Source organism: Odocoileus virginianus, chromosome 11 (genome assembly GCF_023699985.2).
Source record: "Odocoileus virginianus isolate 20LAN1187 ecotype Illinois chromosome 11, Ovbor_1.2, whole genome shotgun sequence".
NCBI classification, from domain to species: Eukaryota; Metazoa; Chordata; class Mammalia; order Artiodactyla; family Cervidae; genus Odocoileus; species Odocoileus virginianus.
Window position 1 is genome coordinate 59,338,184 of NC_069684.1, and position 24,281 is coordinate 59,362,464.

At 40.2% G+C, this 24,281-nt stretch overlaps 1 protein-coding gene across 1 annotated transcript in view; it reads left to right on the plus strand.

Annotated features, from left to right (window-relative positions):
* Positions 1-24,281, plus strand: part of USH2A (usherin) — a 903,825-nt gene that overhangs the window by 799,500 nt on the left and 80,044 nt on the right. Inside the window, exons 61-63 of the mRNA XM_070474523.1 lie at positions 11,601-11,828; positions 17,158-18,674; positions 21,785-22,106. Coding sequence (XP_070330624.1) covers positions 11,601-11,828; positions 17,158-18,674; positions 21,785-22,106 — 2,067 coding nt within the window. The remainder of the gene's footprint in view (positions 1-11,600; positions 11,829-17,157; positions 18,675-21,784; positions 22,107-24,281) is intronic.

Here is a 24,281-nt window from a genome sequence, read left to right on the forward strand (position 1 = left end):
GATATAACTCACTAAAATTTACAAACTGAAAAAGATAGGTACTATTACTATTCCTTTTTCATGTATGAGGAAACTAAAGTAGAGCAAGGTTAGGAAACACTCCTGATGCAAAACATTTCATTCACTTTGTAGTAGACGGACAGACAAGTGAACAGACAGATGTAATACAGAAGAAGATCAATTAATAAAGGAAGTACATCTATGAATAAATACAAGCCCATTCTCTCTCACAGGTGGTAATACTTATGAAAAAGAAATTTGGGACAGCTTGTTTCAAACAAATAATTTTAATTTTAAGTGAAAAGAGTGTATACATATGAGTTGGAAAGCTCAAGTTCAATTGCAAATGTAGTATTGATGGATTGTAAAATCCTATACAGGTAATCTATGCCATTTGGACTTTTGTTTCAACCATAAAATTAGGCTGTTGAAGTACAGTCCAGTTATAATTTTTTTGACTCTTTAACCCTAATTAAAAGTTTTACTAATAGGACTTATGTATACATGGATATTTCATATTTAATCACAAGTATTATGAGTGTGTCTATCAAAAGTTAGAAGTTTAAGACTCCTTCCTTCACTGCATTAAAGTTCAAACAAATCTTTGATTAATCTTTAATTGGTACTGTCAATTAAAGTATAGTACAATGTAGTTAAGCGGTATCACAATGTAGTTCATGAACCCCTTAGAGTCCCAGAAACTTTTTCAGGAAATCTACTAGGTCAAAAATATTTTGATAATTGATATGAGGACATTATATGTCTTTTTCAGTCTCATCCCCTCAAAGTGCACAGTGGAGTTTTCCAAGTATGTAATAATGTTTTCTCTCTGCTGGTTAGTAGAGTATGTGCTTCTGTGTTCTTTTCCTTTAATATTTTCTCAATTTTAATTTTTTATATAGCAAATGTTGGGATACATAAAGCACAGAAACTAAAGCTTTTAGGGATCCTTATTATTTTTAAAAAATAGGGGTCCTAGGACCAAAACATTAGGACTGTGGATGCAGTTGACAAGGACATTTGAACTCAGAATAGTACAGAAATAAAAGCATAACCATGCCATTTATTAGCACTGCGACTCTGGGCAAATTACTTATCTAAGCCTCAGTTTCCTTACCACTTTCAGAGCTTTGCCATGCAGATGAAATGAGATAATGCTTGTAAAGTCCTTTTTACACTAGGTATGATAACTTCCCTGCTGGCTCAGACGGTAAAGCGTCTGCCTGCAATGCGGGAGACCTGGGTTCAATCCCTGGGTCAGGAAGATTCCCCTGGAGAAGGAAATGGCAACCCACTCCAGTACTCTTGTGTGGAAAATCCGATGGATGGAGGAGCCTGGTAGGCTACAGTCCATGGGGTCGCAAAGAGTCGGACACAACTGAGCGACTTCACTTACTCACTCACTGATGACATAGTAAGGAGGAGGGCATGGCAGTCCACTCCAGTATTCTTGCCTGGAGCATCTCATGGACAGAGGAGCCTGGCAGGCTACAGTCCATGGGGTCACACAGAGCTGGACATGACTGAAATGACCTAGCATGCCTCGTATTTCTATTATGGCAGTCCGAGTAGACTAATACAACCCCCTACATACATTTTTCACACAGCAACCAAAGTGGTCTCTTTTTTTATTCCTTTATTTGTTGACTCAGATGGTAAAGAATCTGCCTGCAATGTGGGAGACCCGGGTTCGATCCCTGTGTGGGGAAGATCCCCTGGAGAAGGAAATGGCAACCCACTCCAGTATTCTTGCCTGGAGAATTCCATGGACAGAGGAGCCTGGCAGGCTACAGTCTATGGGGTCACAGTCAGACACGACTGAGTGACTGACACACTCATACACATTTTTTATTGAGGTATAGTTGATTTATAATGTTGTGTTAGCTTATGGTGTACCACAATGTACTCAGTTTTATGTATATATCTATATATATATATATATGTTAATATATGTATATTTATATATACATATCTTCTTTTTCAGATTGTTTTCCATTATAGTTTATTACAAAATATTGAGTATAATTTCCTGTACTATACAGTAGACCCTTGTTGTTAATCTCTTTTATATATAGTTTTTCTGCTAATCCCAAACTCCTAATTTATTCCTCATGCCTTTCTCCTTTGATAATTGAAAGTTTGTTTCCTATGTCTGTGAGTCTATTTCTGTTTTGTAAGTAAATTCAATTGTATCACATTTTAGATTGCACATATAAGTGATATATGATATTTGTCTTTTCCTTACCTCAATATGATAATCTCTAGGCCGATTCATGCTGCTGCAAATAGCATTATTTAATTCCTTTCATGGCTGTGTAGTACTCCATTGTATATATGTACCTCATTTTCTTTATCCACTCATCCATTGATGGACATTTAGGCTGTTCCCATGTCTTGGCCTTTATGAATAGTACTGCAAGGAACATTCCTGTGTGTGTAGCTTTTTGAATGAGAGTTTTCTCCAGGTATATGCATAGGAGTGGGATTGCTGTATGATATGATGACTTTATTTTTAGTTTTCTAAAGGAAAAATGATATCTTTAAAACCTAAATCAAATTGTGTCCCTCCCTTGCTAAAAGGCCGTCAATGATTTTCCACTGAAATTAGCATCAGGCTCTCACTCTTACCTTGGCCTAAAAGATGCACACCATCTCGCACCTGCTCATCACTTTGACTGTACCTTGGGCTGTTCTCCTTCTCACTCACACCCTCACTCACACTAGCTTCTCTCTGTCAGCAAAACTCCCAAGCTCATCCTTCTGCCTGAAAGTTTCTGCCCTGGTTCTTCACATGGTTTATTCCGCAGTCTAAAGAAGTTTCTAAATGAACTGTCTTCAAGGATTTTCACCCACCCTTCTTAAGCCAAGACTCACTCTCCCCACCACCTAAACCTAAACACTAGCTCATCACTCTACTTATTCCCTACATAATTTGCCACAATTTTTGACTCTCTCTCTCCATTTTGCTTACAGATGGCCCATTTTTTCTCATTTTAATATAAGACTCAGGAGGGTACTGTTTCATCTCTTTTGTTTTCTGCTGTGTCCTCAGAGCTTAGGGGGGGGTGTCAAGTACACAGGAAGCCTTCACTAAATGTGTTTAATCAAGGATTGAATAAATATAAGGCTGGCTGAAATGAATGAAATTCGGTTCAATGTAGTTTAGTACCATTTTACTAGTATTGCTATAAAATAGATTGCCAGGTCACTGAGTATGCACATTTTTAATTTTGATAGATCTGAAGGACTGCTTTTTAATATGTAGTATGACTGATTTGCCACTTTAAAATTTAATTATCACAAATTTATTTTTTTTCCTCTTCTCTTTTGAAAAACGAGCCATTTCAAACTGTTCTTTTCTTCTCTCGGTGTTTTTATTGTACCTGAGGTGTCATCGTTCACTTTGTAAGAACCCTAGCCTTTTCTTTACAGGCTAAATTGATAGAGCCCATTCGTCTATAAGGAAAACTTCTGTGAATTGAATGTTCTTTTTGCATTGACCCCTCATTACCAAATGAATGATGTACTTCAATGAGAGAAAAGAAATACCACACACACACCTAGTTTTTCACAGATCATTCTTCTTCTCTGAACATAGATATTTGTGTAAGTAAAGACACAAAAGCAGACTACATGGTGCTAACACATGAATACTCTAAGCTAAACATTTTAAATTTGAAATTTATAATCTTTATAACAAACTCCTGACTAATCAATTATATAACAATACATGTCAGCAATTACTTAATGGGAGGATATGCATTTATACTTTCTTGAAATCTTTCCAGTTGAGCCCTCTGACATTAGTTAGAACCCAGAACTAGGAATTCCCTGGTAGCTCAGCTGGTAAAGAATCCACCAGCAATGCAGGAGACCTGGGTTCAATCCCTGGGTTGGGAAGATTCCCTGGAGAAGGGAACAGCTACCCACTCCAGAATTCCTGCCTGGAGAATTCCATGGACTGTATAGTTCACGGGGTCCCAAAGAGTTGGGCAGGACTGAGGAACTTTCACTTTCACTTTTCATTCCTATTGTTTATACCTTTGAATTTGTTTCATGTTACTTTGTGGTCATCAGCAGTATCCCTAAAATTTTCCAGTTGATTCTAGCTGTTTGATATGTACGGGGTATAAGGGTATGACAGGAAGTCAGAACCCAAGACAGTATAATTGGCTACAATTCAGTCCAGTTGTCATAATCCCCACCTGGACTACAAACAGTGTGTAAAGAGTAATTTGAAATTTTGAAATGGAGCAAACATTCAATACATTTAATAAAAGAATCTTATTCCCAAGGTTATCATGTTCCAATTTATAGGAGCAGAAACTTTGTATCTTAAGATGATGAGCTGAACAAGGCACATATTTGGCGTTATCATACACAATTGAGGAATAAGGGCTTCGACCTCTCTGTACAGTTGCCATAGTCGCTTATGTGTAATATCTATGACGATGAGCATTTTTGTGTCAACATTATTTAGTTTCCAATTGTAAATTTACTATTTATAGCATATCTATTTTTTCTTTTTTTCAACTGAAGTATGGTTGATTTATAATGTGTTAGTTTCAAGGTGTGAAGCCAAGTGATTCAGATATGGTGTGTGTGTGTTCTTTTCAGACTCTTTTCCCTTACAGGTTATTAAAAATATTAAGCAGAGTTTCCTGGGCTATATAGTAGGTCCTTGGTGTGTATCTCTTTTATATATAGTAGTGTGTATATTTTAATCCAAGCTCCCAGATTACCCTTATTGTTTATTTTATATATAGTAGTTTGTATCTGATAATCACAAACTCCTAATTTATCTCCCTGATCCCCCCATTCCCCTTTGATAGCTATGAGTTTATTTTATATGTCTGCATATTTATTTATGCTTTTCATGAGTTGATTTGTATCATTTTTTAATATTCCACATATATGCAATATATTTATCTTTCTCTGGCTGACTTACTTCACTTAGTATGATAAACTCTAGGTTCATCCAAGTTGCTGCAAAATCTAATTCCTAAGAAAGCACTCTATTACCTTTTACATATGAAAAATCTATACATGTTAGCTGAATAATAATTAAATTAATTATTTCATCTAAACCTATTTATTATTTTACCAGCCACTAACCATGACCTGTACTATGACAGGGCAAAATTTAAAAGTTCTTCCATCATTCTTTCAAATGATAGAGTTCTTTACTTATTTATAACTATAATTATTTCTTAAAATTTTCCCTAATGTTGCTGATTGTTTCCTACCAAATAGGGTCCAAAAACTTTAGGGTGACATTCCACAATCCCTTCCAGTCATACCACCCGCTTCCCTGCCTTAATCCCCACTCTTGCCCTATATCCACAACTCTTTGGCTCATTCAACTCTTAGCTCTTTTCTGAACATATCCTGCAGTTTTTCTTCTATTCTCTCCTCCAATCCTGCACACATTTTCATCTACTCAAACTTTACATCTTTCCTGTCTTATATCAGATGCCAGTGAAGTTTTCCCCAATGCCTTACTTCCTCCTTTCCCAACTGGAAGTATCCCCTCAGTATTTCCCTGATTTTCCTGACATTCAGTTATAGCTTTTACTACACTCTGAATTGTGTGTGTCTGTGTGCATTGTTGATATGCTGTATTAGATTATAAACTCCTAAGAATCAGAAGCCCGTCCTATCCATCTTGTATCCCCACACCACTTTACAGTCTTGTACAGTCTTCTACCAGATGCCCCAAAGCACTGAAGGAATTGAAAGCAGCTCCTGGCCAACAATGCTAAATGCTTCCACTGACCATTTTGGGACCTCTGTCATGCCACTAAGCAATGCTACCTAAGAAACACACTGTTCACATGCGTGACAGTAGACCATGAACCTAAAGGGTATTTTCTTCTACCTTTCTTATACTATCAGTCTATCTGCTCTTTGGAAGAAAAGCTATGACAAACCTAGACAGCATATTAAAAAGGAAAGACATTACTTTGTCGACAAAGACTTGTATGGTCAAAGCTCTGGTTTTTCTAGTAGTCATGTATGGGTGTGAGAATTGGACCATAAAGAAAGCTGAGTGCTAGAGAATTGATGCTTCTGAACTGTGGTGTTGGAGAAGAGTCTTGAGAGTCCCTTGGACTGCAAGGAGATCAAACCAGTCCATCCTAAAGGAGATCAATCCTGAATATTCATTAGAAGGACTGATGCTGAAGCTGAAACTCCAATGCTTTGGCCACCTCATCCGAACAGCTGACTCATTAGAAAAGACTCTGATGTTGGGAAAGATTGAAGGCAGGAGGAGAAGGAGATGACAGAGGATGAGATGGTTGGATGGCATCAACAACTCGATGGACATGAGTTTGAGCAAACTCCAGGAGTTGGTAATGGACAGGGGAGCCTGGCGTGTACAGAGTCGAACACAACTGAGTGACTGAACTGAACTGAGCTGATCTTAGATTCTGAAGCAACGCTGCATGTATTTATGTGTCATCAAAAAATGTCTTTTTTATCCCACCAACCAAGAGATCTGTAGGCAGAGATGGCACCCATAAAGTCAGTAGATGTGTGAAATCAGTGGAAATTTTCTTACTAGGTTAACATTTTTTTTTTACTAGATTAACATTTTGCAGTCTTGGAAGTCCATGCTTAGATAACCATGAATAAGCATTCAAGGTTGATATTTGGTGATGAGTGATAGATCATTTCTGTATTAAGACTGATTTGATTTTTACAAAATAAATACTTGATATAAATTATATTGATGAGCTTTTGGAGAACTCAAAAATTAACTTTATGAATGGGAAGGAATATAGACTGATAATACCTCAAATTATCTGGCTTTCAGAAATCTAGAAAAATATCTTGTGTTGATTTTTTAATGCACTAAGCTGTATACAAGTCATCCAGTTGATTGGATGTACTCAAGTACATGTGATGCTAAATGAGAACTTTTTCTATTTCTCATGTTTCAGTTGTAACTAAACCAGAAGCTTCTCAATAACCATTCCTTTATTTTATTTTTATGACAAGGTAACTATAACTTTTGATAAAACCAAGAAGTAGTATCCAAGTGGTTCAACTGAAGTTAATATATTTATACTTATAGAAGTTAATATATCTAGATTTCTCTGAAACTCTCTGCAAAAAAAAAGCAAACTTTTGATATGATGTATTCTCTTGCTGTTGACATTCATATGAATTAAGGAGGCAAAGAAATATCCTACAACCAGGTAAAGACTGATAAACCAAAAGTCACCCTTTTAAATGAGGAGCCCAAGATAAGGGGTAAAAGCAGGAGAAACCCCACTGGCTGGGAATAAAGTTTAAGGTGACCAGGAAGATTAGGTTTCCCAGGTGGTGCTAGTGGTAATGAACCCACCTGCCAACACAGGGGGAGTAAAAGACACAGGTTCGATCCCTGGGTCAGGAAGATCCCCTAGAGAAGGACATGGCAACCCACTCCAGTATTCTTGCCTGGAAAATCTCACAGACAGAAGAGCCTGGCAGGCTATAGTCTATAGGTTTGCAAAGAGTTAGACACGACTGAAGTAACTTAGACTTAGCAGGAAAATTAACCCTTTCCAGAATATAATAAGCACACGTAAAACTTGATGAGCACAGCAGTGCCCAGACATCACTGCTCTAGTTCATTGCCAGGAGCAGAATATAAAGAGTCTTTAGGGCCGAGGAAAATGGGTTCAGTGAAAACCCACCTTAAAGACCAGAGGGAAGGCTCTGGAAACTGCTGGATCATCAGATCAATAGACTCAAAGATGACTAAGTTAGGTTGCTTTATGCAGTTTAAACATTTGTGCAGAGAGTCTCCCCATGCAGCCTTTTATTGACAGCTACAGATCAATGGTAATTTTTGATCATTTTCAACCTACATAAACCTATTGACCCCATGGCCACCTTTGGGGCACTTCAAGTCATCAAAAATAATCAGAGGAGATGGTGTAAAATTGTCAGACTGGCAAAGACTCCAAATAGTTTTGTGTGCCCCAGGAGCAGAGTTGAGAGGTTAAAATGTAGTTCAAATTGCCCGCAGAACCTCAACTGGCAGAGTGTTCCAGAGAGTCTTGTCTTACATCTCATAAAAGGACTCACTGATTTGTATCCAGATGCTGTCGTTGTTGCTTAGTCACTCAGTTGTATCTGCCTACTCTGTGACCCCATGGACTGTAGCCCGCCAGGCTCCTCTGTCCACGGGATTTCCCAGGCAAGAATACTGGAGTGGGTTGCCATTTCCTTTTCCAGGGGATTTTTCTGACCCAGGGACCGAACCTGCCTCTCCTGCAGTGGCAGGCAGATTCTTTACTGCTGAACCATTAGGGAAACCCATCCAGATGCTAACTCTCATGCATATCAGATTAAGAACAAAAAGCGTAAATCTCATGGTAGGTATTAGGTTGCAGAGAACAGATTATTTCTGTTTTCCTTTATTGAATCATTCTTTCCATCTGCTACTTAACAGAAGTGGTTAATACACTTCTAGAATTTTTTAAAATAGGTATATTATGTGGATGTAAACATGGATGGGGCAAAGACAAAAGGGAAGCAGGTTTAAGTTGGTAGCCCAGAAGTCAGGAGTAACAAAAACATGTATATATAAAAAAAAATCAGGAGGACTGGAAAGGGAAATAAAATGACAACAACAGAGAGAAAAAAGGAAGAGCCTTGAATTAAGATCATCTCCAGAGGGAAGGAAGAAGGGAGCAGCAGAGAAGTAGAGATAAGGAAGATGGTTTTTAATAAGGACTCTTCCCAATCAGGGGAATGAATAGACTGCTCCATCCCCAAAGGAAGGAAAGGAACCCCAAGCATGTAAGATCCACAGGGCTCAAGCAAATATTCTGAATTTAAGGAAAATCACAAGTAACTAAATAAACAGGCAAGACACAACCCAATCTCCAGAGATTTTATAATGCCCAGATTTTATAGTATGATTCTAAACTACAGAACTCTGAGGTTAGAAATCCATTCAGGGAAGAATGATATAAATGATTTCCCAAAACGTCTGTTGGTGTTGAGGTTTGGTTATTACCACAGGATAAATTTATAAGGATTGTCTTGCCATTTTTAAGTTTTCCTTATTTTTTACATAAACTTCACTAAGTACTGACAGAAAGCGTGGCCGCCACTGAGGTTTATTTAAAGCATGTGTGTGTGTATATGTATGTGTGTGTATATGTATGTGTGTGTGTGTTGTGACTTTGTGGAAATAACAGCATCATATGGGAATTTGTCATCGGTATAAATTTTTGATATAAAAATTCTTCATGTTTCCTTTAAGTTTATGATACATGATTATTTCTATTTTTTAAGAAGATATATAGACCAAATTAAGCAAAACAGCCGCCGTAATCACCTTTTGTAGGAGTCTACATCTAAACATTTCTGTGTCAGGCATGCATGAACTTCAGCTCAAGACCTGCAGGTCATATTTCCACATTAGATGGTGGAGGTTTTGAGGCCAGAGCAATTTCAGTACTTCTGCTTTTAAGGATCTGGCTATAAATGTTTATTAAAAGAATCTATAATGAAATCAGTTTTGTTATTTTTTAAATGGTTGCCTGGAGTGTGTTGGATGACTGAACGTTGGTTGTTAATCATTGAGCACTCTTGGTACCAAAAGTGTTTGATAGTATTGCCATCTAGGGGCTGAACGGAATTCTCAGCTCTGAAATAAACTGTAATTGAGCAGGTGCTGCTATTGACAATATACATATGTTTTTGCTTTATAGCCCACATGCTTTTCATGTTTCTTATGACAAAAGGATCTCTAAATGTCCCCCAGCAGCCTACCTTTTTTTTATATATAATCTGTTAGAGGTGATTACTATTTGCTTTGGAGCTGATGCTTTTTTGGCATCTATTACCGAATATTCTGAACAAAGAATTGTTCTTTTTTGCATTATTAATCTTGCCCATGTTTGCCCTATTTCCACAGAAAAGGAATCATTTATCAGAAAAGAATGTTTGTAATCGGGACTTGTAGCATCTTCAGCTTTAATATTCATTATGGTCATTCTAGTTCTGTGCTATATTTATCTAAAAGGCCAATCCAATGTTGTTGGAGAAATAAGTTTTAAATATTTATGATCTAACTTTTAATATTTTAAAAAAGAGAAATTAGTATTTCTGTAAAATTTGTTTCAGAGTCTGGTCGCTTAGCAAATGTTTAAATATTAAAAGATTTCAAGAGGTTAGCGTGTAATATCATAATAGGACCTTATTGAAACAGGAAAATTGACTTTACAAGTTTTTGATAAGTAAAGGAAATTATATTTCCTCTGCTTGTGTTTAACACATAATAAACATTAACTCATACAAACTTACAAAACTTATCACCAAGGATGTGGGGAAACGGTGTCAAAAATTATTTCCACAGTGTTTTGGTTTTGTCTGACCAGGTTTTTTTTGAAATGGTTCAGTTGGATTTGTTTCAGAATTATTCTAAATTTTTTTCAAAATGTTATTTGCATGCCCTCAAAAAGAATTTCCGTACACATGACTTTGGTTCTCTCTAGTACCTACTCTCAGAAATAACTTCCCCTTCATCTCACGTTCCTCCTCCTGTGCCCACCAAGAAGAGACAATTGGAGACTATCTGTCACATTTAAGCATCAAATAAACCAAAGCTGACCTCACGCACCATTAAGTGTAAATATCCTACTAAACCAGTAAAAAGTTCCTTGTGATTGTCCACACCCAATAGGTACACAACAGAAAGAGTCTGTGTGTGTATGTTTACCTATACACACATTACTGGTCATTTGCAGACATAATTTCTCTTTGTAAACAGGTATTTCCATCCAGCCCAATCCTAAGGAAAGAGCACCTTAGGATTCTTGGCAGTTTAATTATGCAAAATATAGTAAATGCTGGTCTCCAAGCAGAGGATAACTCATTGTGCTATCCTTCTTTTTTTAATGTTAAATTAACAAAGACCAAACACTTAAAACCTAGCTAACAGTTATTTTTGGTAAATATAATAGTTTTAGTTAGCACGTTTTTAACAAATGAGATTTTCACACTGTTATTAATAGTAGACTGCTCTCTGGATGTTTGTGCATTTATAGTTCAGTTGGTGGTTTGTTTTCTTGTGTTTATTTTATTGCCTTTGTAAAATGTATGTGCACACCAAGAGAATGAAAGAAAATACTGGAGAGATGGGGAGAGTTTTCTATATAAAAAAAAAAATAGTTTTAGGGTTTAAAGAGAGAGAATTAGGGCTGCTCAGGTTCAATGTCTAGACTCTTAAGATTATCCTATTCCCTGCCATGCAACTTGGTACCACTGATTTCATCATAAGCTGGATGAGACACTGACCTGAAACATCTTAGATTTTTGTATTGTTGTAATTATATATCACATCCCTTGGGTTGCAAGCTCTGAAAAAGCCAAGATCCTATCTGATCCGAGGTGTGTGTGTGTGAAATCACACAACATTAGGTAATACATTTAGCGTGTGAAGAACAAGGAAACACCATATTGTTTTCTTAATAATTCAAAGCTCTGCTGTGCTATTTGTGCTGCCAGTGGTGAGATACCTTGTTCAGAGAATGACCTTCCAGCCACCAGTAGCAGTTTACCAAAAGGAAACTAACCTGTTCATTTTCTTCCAGGGAACCAGCTATCAAGCCCACCTGTTTGGTTTGGAACCCTTCACCACATATCACGTTGGTGTTGTGGCCACAAACCAGGCAGGGGAAGTTTCAAGCCCCTGGACTCCGGTTCAGACCCTCGAATCTTCCCCCAGTGGGCTGAGCAACTTCACAGTGGAGCAGAAAGAGAATGGGCGGGCGTTGTTCCTACAGTGGTCGGAGCCTGCGAGAACCAATGGTGTGATTAAGGTAAAGTCTACCCTGGATATGTGGTCGAGTTTGGTGTTCTTCAGATAAATAGATGAGCCCTGACATGCCATCAGGTCACTGCGGTAACACTCCCTTCACAGTCTGGTTAATTCTTCCCGATAGCTCCTCCAGGCGCTTAATCATAGATCAGAGAAAACTAGCTCACACATGTTATACTTCCTGTGAACCCAAGGCTGGCTAAGTGCTCTCCGTGGATTATCTCATTTAATCCTTACATCAGCCCTACTCGGTAGGTATCATTAAATCTCACCAGGCACATAAAGGCTAAATCATTGTCCAAGGCTCAATAGCATTGCGATGATTGAATTGGGATTTGAAGCTAGGAAGTTACACCAGAAATGAACTCCACATGACTGTGTGTTCCTACTATGTCCTGAATGCTCCTGCCCAGCCCTTTGCTCAACCTTTCTCTAATGTGCACTTTGAATGGAGCTCACTCAGCAGGAAACAGGAAGCCCCACATGTCTGCTAAGTCCCCGATGTCCCTATGGGGCCAGGAGGTGAAGTCTTGTTAATATCACATATAGCCCAGGCTTCACCCATCTGTGAGCCCAAATGAGGTTGCATTTCCATTGTTACCCATGTTTGAATGCTTTGAAGCATCACCCACATGGGAAACAGCCTCATCTCCCTTCTGATTTTCTTCCACAGTGGTAGTGGCACCTCAGCTGTCCACCTATTACTGCCTCAGCCCATAGTCTTCTCTGGCCCTGGACCACTACTCAGGCCCTCACCAACTGCCTTGTGCAGGCTGGGGCTGCAGAATTTCTATCTGCTACACCTCTCATAGACACCCTGCTTCTCCTTGACCACTGTCTCTCAGGGTGGCAAAGACTTCCCCACTAAATCCACAGAGAACAGCTGAGACTCAGCTATGCCTTTGAGCAAAACCTCCCTGAAACCCCTACAAGGAGGATGCTGGCAGGAAATTACCTACAGCAGTGACTTGGAGCCATAACTAGAGCTCACAGCCCAGGTCCGCTCCCATGGGCCACACCCATGCCGCCTGGTGTTCCGGCTCTTCTCTGCCCACCTCGAGGCCTCCTGCAAGCAGCAGAAGCAGCTGCTTTCTCCCAGCCCCCAGTGTGTGACACAGCCAGAATTCACCAACTCTGGGACGGGAGGCCGGAGCCTTAGGAACCATGGCCTTGAAATCCAGGCCGCGGCTCTAAGGTTCACAGCAGAAACAAGAGTTTCTCTTCTCACACCCATCAAGGCACCCCTGATTACGAGTATTTGCTTCCCGTCCCAGCATCTGCCTTTTCCTAGAATGATTGACAATAAAAATATTTACTCCTTATACCTGCATTTGCATTTTGCCAAATATTTATTGAGCTTCTACTAAGTGCCAGGCAATTATTCAAGACTGAACAGGACAGGCAAGAGCCCTGATGTTACAGACCTTATGTGTGTGTGTGTGTGTGTGTATGTCAAACAAAAAGCTAGTACACAGATAGACCAGAGATCTTCAGAGAGTGGTGAACAGAACTAGCAAATTAAACAGAATAATGTAATAATTCCTGCTCAGGCTTTAGAATGGATGATCATTTGAACTGAGTTGACATTTGAGCTGAACCCGGAGTGATAAGACAGAGGCAGTCATGTGAAGATACAAGAACAAAATGTTTCAGACAAAGTGAACAGTACATGTAAGACCTGAAGCCAGGGATGAACTTGGGGTCTTCACATCAGGGAAAGAAGGCCAGTGTGGTTGAAGCAATGGCTGGGGGAGGTGGGGAGGCCATAGAAAGATGATACTACAAGAGGTTCAAGGGATCGGTAGGGAGTGGATTGTGTTCGACCTTGTGGTCTGTGATCAGGGGCTTAGAATTTATTCTGAGTGCAGTGAAAAATTATGGAAGTGTTTAAGCAAAGGAATAGCCCAATCAAATTTATGTTTTTTAAAATTGCTCTGGCTCCTAGGTAGAAAGTGGGCTATAAGACCAGTGGTGTTTGGAGTCTGTTAAAAATTCAGGGTGGAATTAACTGTGGGTTGAATCCCAGTGGAAGTTGTGCAGGTAGAGAAATGTGGGTAGACTGGGAATGCATTCAGAAAGTAGAGATGATGATATTTGTTAATGTTCTAAATGTGACATGTGAAGAAAAAGGAATACTTCAGAATGACTTACGGATTTTGATCTTGAGTCATTGGCCAGAAAGGTAAGGCTGGAAGATGTGCAGGTTTAAGGAGACAAGTAGGCAGGTGGAGGTACAAGTCTAGAACTCTCTCAAGAGTGCTTCATGAAGATAAATATATTTGGAATTCATGAGCAGATGGGTAATGTTCAAACCCATAGTCCTAGAGCAGATCAGTTATGGAGAGACTATAACTGGAGATGAAGAGAGCCTGGGATCAAGCCCTGGGGAATACAAAAATTTGGAGGTCAACAAAAATTTGGAGGTCAAGAGAAGGGAGAGGATCTGGCAAGGCAAGTGAGGGAGAAGGAAAAATAGATGAGTGGGATATCCCAAAAGGGAAGAGAAAATGTGCCAAATGGTGTAGAGAGGTAAGTAAAAGAGGGCAGAGATGTGACCCTATATTTGGAAACCATGAGGTCATTGTGATCTTGACAAGAAAATCAAGTGGTAAAATGGGAAACCTGATCGGGATGTTTTGAGGAAATAGGATAGCAACTCCTCAAAGAAGTGTGGATGGAAAGAAAAGCAGGGAAATGGAGCATGAGCCAGGGGACTATGGTGTCAAGAAATTTTCTTCAAAAATCAATGAAAGATACTAGAGTACATTTAAACGCTAATGGAAGTAACTCAGTAGAGGGAGATAAACCAGTGATGCAAGAAATAATGAGAGTAATTGTGAGAGTGAAATCTGTATGAAGGAGGAGGGCATGGAATCCAGGGCCCTGGTGGTCTTCAGTGGGGGCAGAAATACTTTATCCATAACAAAAGGAAGGGAGGCAAATAGTGTGTGTCTAGATTCACGTGCATATGGTGGTGATAATATATAATGTGAGAACATTCCTTTCTGCCTGCCTCTAGTTTCCTCAATCAAATATGTGGTCATGTCGACAACAGGAGGGGTTGGCCGTTAGTAGGGCAAGGAGAGACATGAAATAATCACTTTGGAAAATGAGAGAGTAAGCATATGGTTTTATAGTTGGTAATCATCTATTTAAAAGTTATAGTAGTAAGTTTAAATGAGACCAGTCAATATGTTGTTGTCGTTGTTGTTCAGTCACTAAGTCATGTCCATTTCTTTGCCATCCTATGGACTGCAGCACACTAGGCTTCCCTGTCATTCACTGTCTCCCAGAGTTTGCTCAGACTCACATCTATTGAATTGATGATGCCATCCAACCATCTCATCTTCTGTTGCCCCCTTCTCCTCCTGCCCTCAATCTTTCCCAGCATAATGGTATATTCCAGTGAGCTGGCTTTTCACATCAGGTGGTCAAATTGTTGGAGCTTCAGCTTGAGCATCAATCCTTCCAATGAATATTCAGGGCCCCAGTCTATATATTTGACTGTTTTTGTCCAAACTCAGTTGGAAGCTAAGTTTGAGAGGGAGAACTGAATTTGGCATTAATTAGAAGTTTGCTTCAGATGGTGACTGCAGCCATGAAATTAAAAGACACTTGCTCCTTGGAAGAAAAGCTATGACCAACCTAGACAGCATATTAAAAAGCAGAGACATTACTTTGCCAACAAAGGTTCGTCTAGTGAAAGCTATGGTTTTTCCAGTGGTCATATATGGTTGTGAGAGTTGGACCATAAAGAAAGTTGAGTGCCGAAGAATTGATGCTTTTGAACTGTGGGGCTGGAGAAGACTCTTGAGAGTCCCTTGGACTGCAAGGAGATCCAACCAGTCCATCCTAAAGGAAATCAGTCCTGAATATTCATTGGAAGGACTGATGCTGAAGCTGAAACTCCAATACTTTGGCCACCTAATGCAAAGAACTGACTCATTGAAAAGACCCTGATGCTGGAAAAAATTGAAGGCGGGAGGAGAAGGGGACGACAGAGGATGAGATGGTTGGATGGCATCACAGACTCAATGGACATGAGTCTGAGCAAACTCTGGGAGCTGGTGATGGACAGGAAAGCCTGGCGTGCTGCAGTCCATGGGGTTGCAAAGAGTCAGACATGACTGAGTGACTGAACTGAACTGAGAAATTTGCCAGGTGAATATGGAGTGTGAGGGGATAATCATTGAGGCTTTCAAATTGATTATGTAATCTGAGCTCCCGTCAGAAAATACTCTATACCCCTTCCCTCAGGAGTGTGATCTTATCACACTCTCTTGTTGAGACCCCAACAAGAAAATCACATCAATATACAATAGTCCAACAAGAAGGAGATTTCCAAGTCTAGGTTATTTAATCTTAAATAACATTCAAGTATATCAACAACCCAGCCTAAGTCAAGCTTCTATAGGAACAATCTGTGGGAAGATCTGCCTCCCAAGGGACTTGGATATGTATCCATCTCATTTTAAGATGCCCCATTATAGGGTCACAACCATATATAGGAATATCTCCTGTATTTCAGGTGTACTGAAGCGTGAAAGGGTGGGAAACCATCAGTCAAGAACATCTGCATCAAGTTAGGTTGCTTCTCTTCCCCAAATAACAATGGGTATTAGGTGTTGGAAATGTGCTCTACATTTGTGTCATGAGTTTTCAGATGGTTTTACCCAGAACAAAAGAATATTTTGCTCCAAAGCAGCCACAAATTTTTCCATAACTGGTGAGAGAAAATAGGGTGGTTTTTTTCCATTCCTTGTCACCTCGTATCTATGTTTTTATACACATGTATTACATATATGTGTACCTCAGCACATACATGTGTGCCTATACACAGACACATCGATAACATTTTCTGCCCTGGCACTCTAGTACCAATGATTAAGCATTATAATCCATTTTCCAATAAATACTGTAGAAGATAGACAATATGGATATGCCCTATTAGCCTACTCAGGATGAAATCAGAAGCACTTAATAGTTATAAAATAGTGAATTGGAATACTAGTTCCCACTTCTAAAAATATAAAAATAGGAGGAAACCCCATGAGCACTCTTTAAGTCAAAGAATCGGGTTCAATAACTCTTAGCTTTTAAATACATGCTTACATGACACATAAAAAGTCAGACATGACTGAACTAACTCTTTACATGACACCCAACTTAAAAAAAAAAATGGCGAGCAAAGATCCCATTCCCCAAATTAATATCAGAATGCTTCTTCTGGGTTAGGGTCATCCAGATGAGGAATAGGAGAAAGAAGAAGTTAAAAGTAACAAAATAGTGACGCCAAGAACCTGTATGCTTTATTTCCTATCTTCCTGCAGACATACAATGTCTTCAGTGAAGAGGTCCTGGAGTACACTGGCCTGAATCGTCAGTTTCTCTTCCGACGCTTGAACCCCTTCACACTCTACACCCTGACCCTGGAGGCCTGCACCAAGGCAGGCTGTGCACACTCGGCGCCCCAGCCTCTCTGGACAGAGGAAGCCGCCCCCCAGTCTCAGCCGGCTCCCACCATCCAGTCGGTGGGCTCCACCAGCGTGGAGCTGAGCTGGTCGGAGCCCATTAAACCCAATGGAAAGATAATTCGCTATGAAGTGATTCGCAGATGCTTCGAGGGAAAAGCTTGGGGGAATCAGACAATCCAGGCTGATGAGAAAATTGTTTTCATAGAATCTAATACTGAGAGGAATACATTTATATATAATGACACAGGTCTGCAGCCGTGGATGCAGTGTGAATACAAAGTCCGCACTTGGAACTCAGCCGGCCACACCTGCAGCTCTTGGAGTGGGGTGAAGACCAGGCAGGCACCTCCGCACGGCCTCTGTCCACCTGAGGTAGCCCAGGTATCCGTGAATCCCCCCAAAGTGCTGATTGCCTGGGTCCCTCCAGAACAGCCTAATGGCATCATCCAGTCCTACAGGCTGCAGAGGAATGGAGTGCTTTATCCTTTCAGCTTTGATGCTGTGACTTTCAATTACACCGATGAGAAGCTGCTTCCTTTCTCCACTTACAGCTATGGGGTCACAGCCTGCACCAGTGGGGGCTGCTCTGCCAGCACGACCACCAGCATCACAACCCTTGAGGCTGCCCCTGCGGGGGTCCACCCTCCAGCTCTGAGGACCATCAGCGCCACTCAGATAAACGCATCTTGGTCCCCGCCGTCGATTCAGAATGGAGAGATCACTCAGTATTTCCTCAGATTGGATGGTAAGGAGTATCTCGCTGGGCAGAACCTGACTCTGCTGGTTTCCCACCTGCAGCCTTACACGCAGTATAATTTCTCCCTGGTGGCGTGTACCAGTGGAGGCTGCACAGCGAGTGTGCCAGAATCTGCCTGGACAATGGAGGCCCCGCCACGGGACATGGACCCTCCAAAACTGCAAGTTACAGGCTCAGAATCCATAGAAATCACCTGGAAACTGCCCAGAATCCCAAATGGCCGGATCAGAAGCTATGAGCTGAGAAGGGATGGAACAATTGTGTACACTGGCCTGGAAACTCGCTATCACGACTTTACTCTCACCCCAGGTGTGGAGTATGGCTATACAGTGATGGCCAACAACAGCCAAGGCGGTGTTTTGAGTCCACTTGTCAAAGATCGAACCAGCCCCTCAGCACCTTCAGGGATGGAACCTCCAAGATTGCTGGCCAAGGGCCCTCAGGAGATCTTAGTGACCTGGGACCCTCCAGTAAGGACAAATGGTCATATTGTCAACTATACCCTCTTCATCCGTGAGCTGTTTGAAAGAGAAACAAAAGTCATACACATAAACACAACTCATAATTCCTTTGGTCCACAGTCATTCATGGTAAACCAGTTGAAGCCATTTCACAGGTAAGTAACTGACTCTGGGTTTACTGAGAACAAGCCACTGTCTCTATTACATGAACCGTTGGTCAGTTCCAATGAAGACCAAGAGCCAAATGTATGATGTCCCCCAACCCCTCATCCATTTAACCATCCAAGTAAACTAACCACATCCTTATCTAGCCCAAAGCTGCTTGCATAACTTCTGGAGAGCAAAAGTCTTGCAGGTGACATTTTGAGAGTCAGCTGTTTAGAAATGTCTGCAATTCATCACAATGTCTGGAACCAAGTAGTGGAGAGATGCCATCACTTCCCTGAGTCTGGTTCCCCCAGTAACATGCCAGCCCCTGGGCAGCTCTAACACCAGTGGGATTATCTGACCTAGGCTCTGAGGAAAAGGAGGTATCATTTTAAACAATAAAACAAGTAGCAGGCAATGAGAGCTGTTGCCAGCCAGGGTTGGACTGATCCAAAATTTCTTCTGGAGAGAGCACTTCTTATTGAATCCAACACATCTTCCAGGAATAGTGAGGCTCCTCCGGCTTATTTCTGTAGCTCCTAGGATCCCCTCAGCTCTGATCCCGTAGTTTCTTGGGACAGTGCCACTTTGCCAGCTCACGTTTTGTCAGTGGTCCCCTCTGGGCTCTCGGATGAGCATGGCTGTGTGTGTCTTTCCACACAAAGGAATCTGACCACCGGTGCTCTTCCCATAGCTTAAAGAATTGCTTGACTTTTTTCCCCATCATATTTTAGGTAACATGAATCCCCAGCAAGAAGAGTAATAAAAAACATTTTATGCTTAAAATTTAGTAAAATGAACAGAACCACTTAAAAAAAATTAAAGGCTAAAAAAAGTGTTGATTTCCAACCACCATTCGTAAAATTCAGCTATTATTGTAATCTACTGATATGCAGATTAGATCTCTCCTACAATTATCTCTGATATATAGTGCTGTTGAAATGAAACATTTGCAGTCCTGTGCATCTCCTCATGACAATTATTTAGGGTCACATTAAATATTAAACAGTAATTAAAACTTCCACAGGTATCTTCCGTAGCTAATCCGCATGCTGTGTGAGCTGGCTTTTATCTTACGCTGATGCAGGGTATAAAAGGGTGCATGCTAGCTGCAGAACTATACATTTTATCCTGGCATCCTCTTTACATGACTGGTACCTGCACATTTTAAAGATCATATCAATTTGCTCCCCTTTGAAACTCTTACTAAAAAATATTTCTAAGAGAAAAAAAAAGTTTCCAGATGTGAGAAGGGTACTTTTCCCAGCCTGAAAAAAGAAAATCTTATTTTTCTGAGAAACTTAGGCATTTAAGACAATGAGAGATGTCCCTTGACAGTGCACTGTAACTGAAGATGTAAGTGACATAAATGACTTAAAATATCAGTGGAATATTACTCAGCCATAAACAAAAAATGTAGTCATTTGCAATAATATGGGTAGACCTGGAGGGTATTATGTTTAGCTGAAATAAGTCACACAGAGGAAGACAAATGTCGTATGTATTCACTTACATGTGGAATCTGAAAAAGCAAATGAACAAATTTAACAAACCAGAAACAGAGAACAAACTGTGTTTCCAATGAGGAGCGGGGTAAGGGATGGGCAAGATAGATGAAGGGGGGATTAAGAGGTATAAACTACTAGGTATAAAATAAAGAAGCTAAATGGATGTAATGTACAGTACAGGGAATGTTGCCAATATTTTATAATAATTTTATATAGAATGTAAACAGTAAAAACATCAAATCATACACCAAAAATAAAAGCAGAATATCACTCTATATGATGTTGGGATTTATGTCCTTTGGGCTTTTCCCAGCAGATTAACATTCATGAATACTGCAAATTAGTGTGCCCTCCTTGGGGTACCCCCAGCTAGTCAGTAGGAAGAAGGATCCTAGGAATGCTCTAAGAAGCAGAAAGAATCCGACCCAGCATTTTTTAATCCCCACAAATAATCCAGAAAGCAAATATTCCATATGTGAGAAGTCAAAACTGATTCTCAGAATCACTTAGAAGTCTGATGTGCTGTTCACAGCTGTGATTTGTTCACCAGTAAACTGGCAGCCCGTCATGGTGGAGATGGACATGGGAGGAGGGGAAGGGAGGGGGAGCAGAAAAGGGAAGCAAGAGATCTCCCAAAGAGAGAAAACTGTAATTAAGATGCGGGGGGAGGGACAGAAAGAGCAAGAAAGTGAACAAAAGGCGGGGATTGTCTGGAGGAGGTAACGCAGGAAATAGAAGAGGGAATGGCCAGAAGCTAAAATAAATAAAATAAAGGGAGACAGGAAGGTGGCTGGGGTTTGAGGGGAAATTAGGGGTGTCATAAAGTCCTCTGGCCACGGAAAAGAGGGGGAAAGCACTTATTTGCAACCGCAGGCACTTAACACTAACAAAAGCCCCTTTTGTTGAAAGGGAAAAGTCCCTGATATGTAAACAGACCTTTCCCAGTGGCAGGAGACCAGCTCTGAGGCAAAACATAATTGATTGGTTGAGTTTAACTAGATGGTGATAAGGTGTCTCCGTGATTGATAATCTGGTGCGGCGCTGGGTTAACTTTGGCCCCAAAAGGTCTGTGTGTGGTGTAAGGGAGCCTGTTCTAAGATGTTGGGTATCAGGTGAGGGGATTTATTACCACGGAGACCTTTACTCGAGGACATTCTTTCCTGACCTGGAATTGTTCCTGGGGAATCATTTAGCTCCAACTGCAAAGCGAGGAGGAGCCCAGGGTTGCTGAAAATTGCATTCAAATTACCCAGATCTGTGTTCTTCCTCCCTGTGGTAAGTAATTCTACAGAGTACCAGAATTTTCCTGAAAAGTATCTTGAAAGTGTATTAATTCTGTGCATTCCTGTTTAGGGAAGAATTGTGCCCACCCTTTCCAGACAGGTGAGGATCTTTGCTTTAGTTTGGAAAGCCAAGAGGCTTGAAAATGCTCTAAAATTTCCATGGAAACATGACTTGGTTGACTTTGAAAAGGGCTTATTATATATAAGAATAAATATAAAGGTATCCATCTTTTTCTTTCCCCCCAGAAAACACTTGGTCTGTTAAAGATTCTTCCCATGAAAATAGATTTTGCCAATAATGGGTCATTTCTGCCTTGTGTCCTGAAGGTATGAAGTTCGAATCCAAGCCTGCACCAGGCTGGGCTGTGTATCAAGTGACTGGACGTCCATAGAGACCCTGGAGGTTGCACCGAGACAGCAACCCCCTCCCCATCTAGAGGTGCAGATGGCTCCAGGGGGGTTCCAGCCCACCGTTTCCCTTCTGTGGACAGGACCCCTCCAACCAAATGGAAAAGTTTTATATTATGAGTTGTACAGAAGACAAATAGCAACCCAGCCTGAGAAGTCAAAACCAGTGCTAGCCTATAATGGAAGCTCAAGCTCCTTTATGGATGTCGAACTACTGCCTTTTACAGAGTATGAATACCAGGTAAGAAGTGGGTGTTATCAACTCACTCTCAGATGATGGGCATACATCAGTGCCTACTTGAACTGCTTGCCATCTAAAAAGCCACTTAAAGAAACATGGGGCTTTAAGGAGCTTAATACTATTCTTTTTAAAAAAAAAAACTTAAGCAGCAAATGAAGGAGGAAAAGGCATATTCATTTGCCTTCTTCGTTTTCTTGATTCTTGATCCATGTGATACATGCTTGTTATTCCCAGGTAGATTTCAGGTGAAGGATTAGCGTTTCTTATTAATGAGGTGGTTTCTATCATTAAGCTTCCTTCTGTCAGTGTTGCCTTGGCTGCAAGTACTCCTTGTGAAAAGATCACTTTGAAGATAACTCATGCATTGTAAAGAGAGAGAATAAAATCTAATGAGCAAGTGCCTCCAGCCCGTGTGCTGAGAAAAGTCTAGAGGAAACAACTCATCTGTGCATGAGGATGAAATAAGTTTTGTAGGAGCACAGCCTAAAAAAAAAGAGGACTTTGCATACCCCTAAAGAGCCAGGAATTAAGAATACTCTGAAGGTATTTTGAAATCAATAGAAGACTTCCCTTAGGTTTGTTTTGTTTGCCGTCAGAGTGCATTTGCAGTTTTCTTGTAACAGGCAGCCCCAGTTCCTGTGTGGGAATGCCTCCCCACCCCTGCTCAGGCTTCAGGCTTGCTGGGAGTGTCAATCAACATGTCAGGCTGTCATGTAGCCAAGTGGTGGACACCTGAGTCATATTCAGCCCCTCAGACTTGCCTGGGGCTTGATCTTCAGCAAAGTGACTCAGAATTTTAAAAGGTGGAGCTAAGTCAAGGTAAAATCTCTCTAATTTCAATCCAAAAGCTTTTCTTATCCTTGCCATTTCCAAGCCTGGTTCTTCAACTGTTCTTTTAATTACACATCCCTTGGTATCTGAGGGTGGGGTTGGTTCCAGGAACCCTACAGACACCAAAATCTGTGTAAATTGGCATAGTATTTGCATATAACCTACACACAGCCTCCTCTATAGTTTAATTCATCCCTAGGTTATTTATAATACCTAATACAATGAAAGTGCCATGTAAATAGGTGTAAATACAATGTAAACACTATGTCAATAATTGCAGGCACCTGGCAAATTCAAGATTTATTTTTTGGAATTTTTTTCAAAAATTTTTTTATTGAATCCATGGATACAGAAGTCATGAATAAGGAGAGCTGACTGTGCTCCCAGTAAGTTCCCTTTTGCTTAAGTCAGAATCAGCTTCTCTTGCTTACAGTTTCAAAGGAAGCTTGCTGAATGATACAAGCATTATGTGCCAGGCAGAAGACCAAGTACAATTTTCTAAAAGAGGAAACTGAGCCTCTTAGGAAACTAAGCCAAGAGCTTACCATAACCAGAAATAATAAAACCACAAAGTCATCAGGAATATGGTGAGCAAATCAATGGGAAAAATGACCAGAGGTAACATTTTAAGTGTGAAAGGAATGTGTTTTAGGCCAGTAATGTATGAGACAAATTTCCCAGTGAAGTTAGTAAGAATTGAGGTTATAAATTCATTTTTGAATGGTTTGGAGAAGTACACAGATATAAATTCATAACCCCTTGTTTGTGACCCCAAATCTAAAAATCTCTTTTTTATCTAGGTTTGGCACAACTCATTTAGCAGCAAAACCCATTCTAAACAAACCAGAAGCTATTTATAGCATTTATTTATCCAATTTAAAGTGAATATTTATATATTTTACCTCAGAAATACTGTGTTTTATTACAAGAGCATTCTGGGGCCATTACAAAATATACAGTGTGTGCATATTATTAACTCCAAAACTTACAGTTATTTAAAAATAGTTCCCAAGGGTTTATGGTAAGAATTGTGGCTTATGTCATGAAGGAACAAAATACCCACTGATGCCACAGTTGGAAACAGAATTTGGTTAGAAACAGCTAGAACCTATGTAGCTATCCTTTTGTGCTTTATCATTATCTTTACAGAAAAGTGTCATGTTATCAAAGATTCTTCTGTCAATTATCTAGTCTGCTTTATGAATAAAACTGCACCTTTGTAAGAGAACTGGATGGAATCAGCATGAGATATTGATATTTGGCCTCTATTTAGACAAAGCTAAGTGATCCATGGATACTAAAAGTGAACCTGTGATTATAGCTTCTTTGGCATCAAGTGTCATT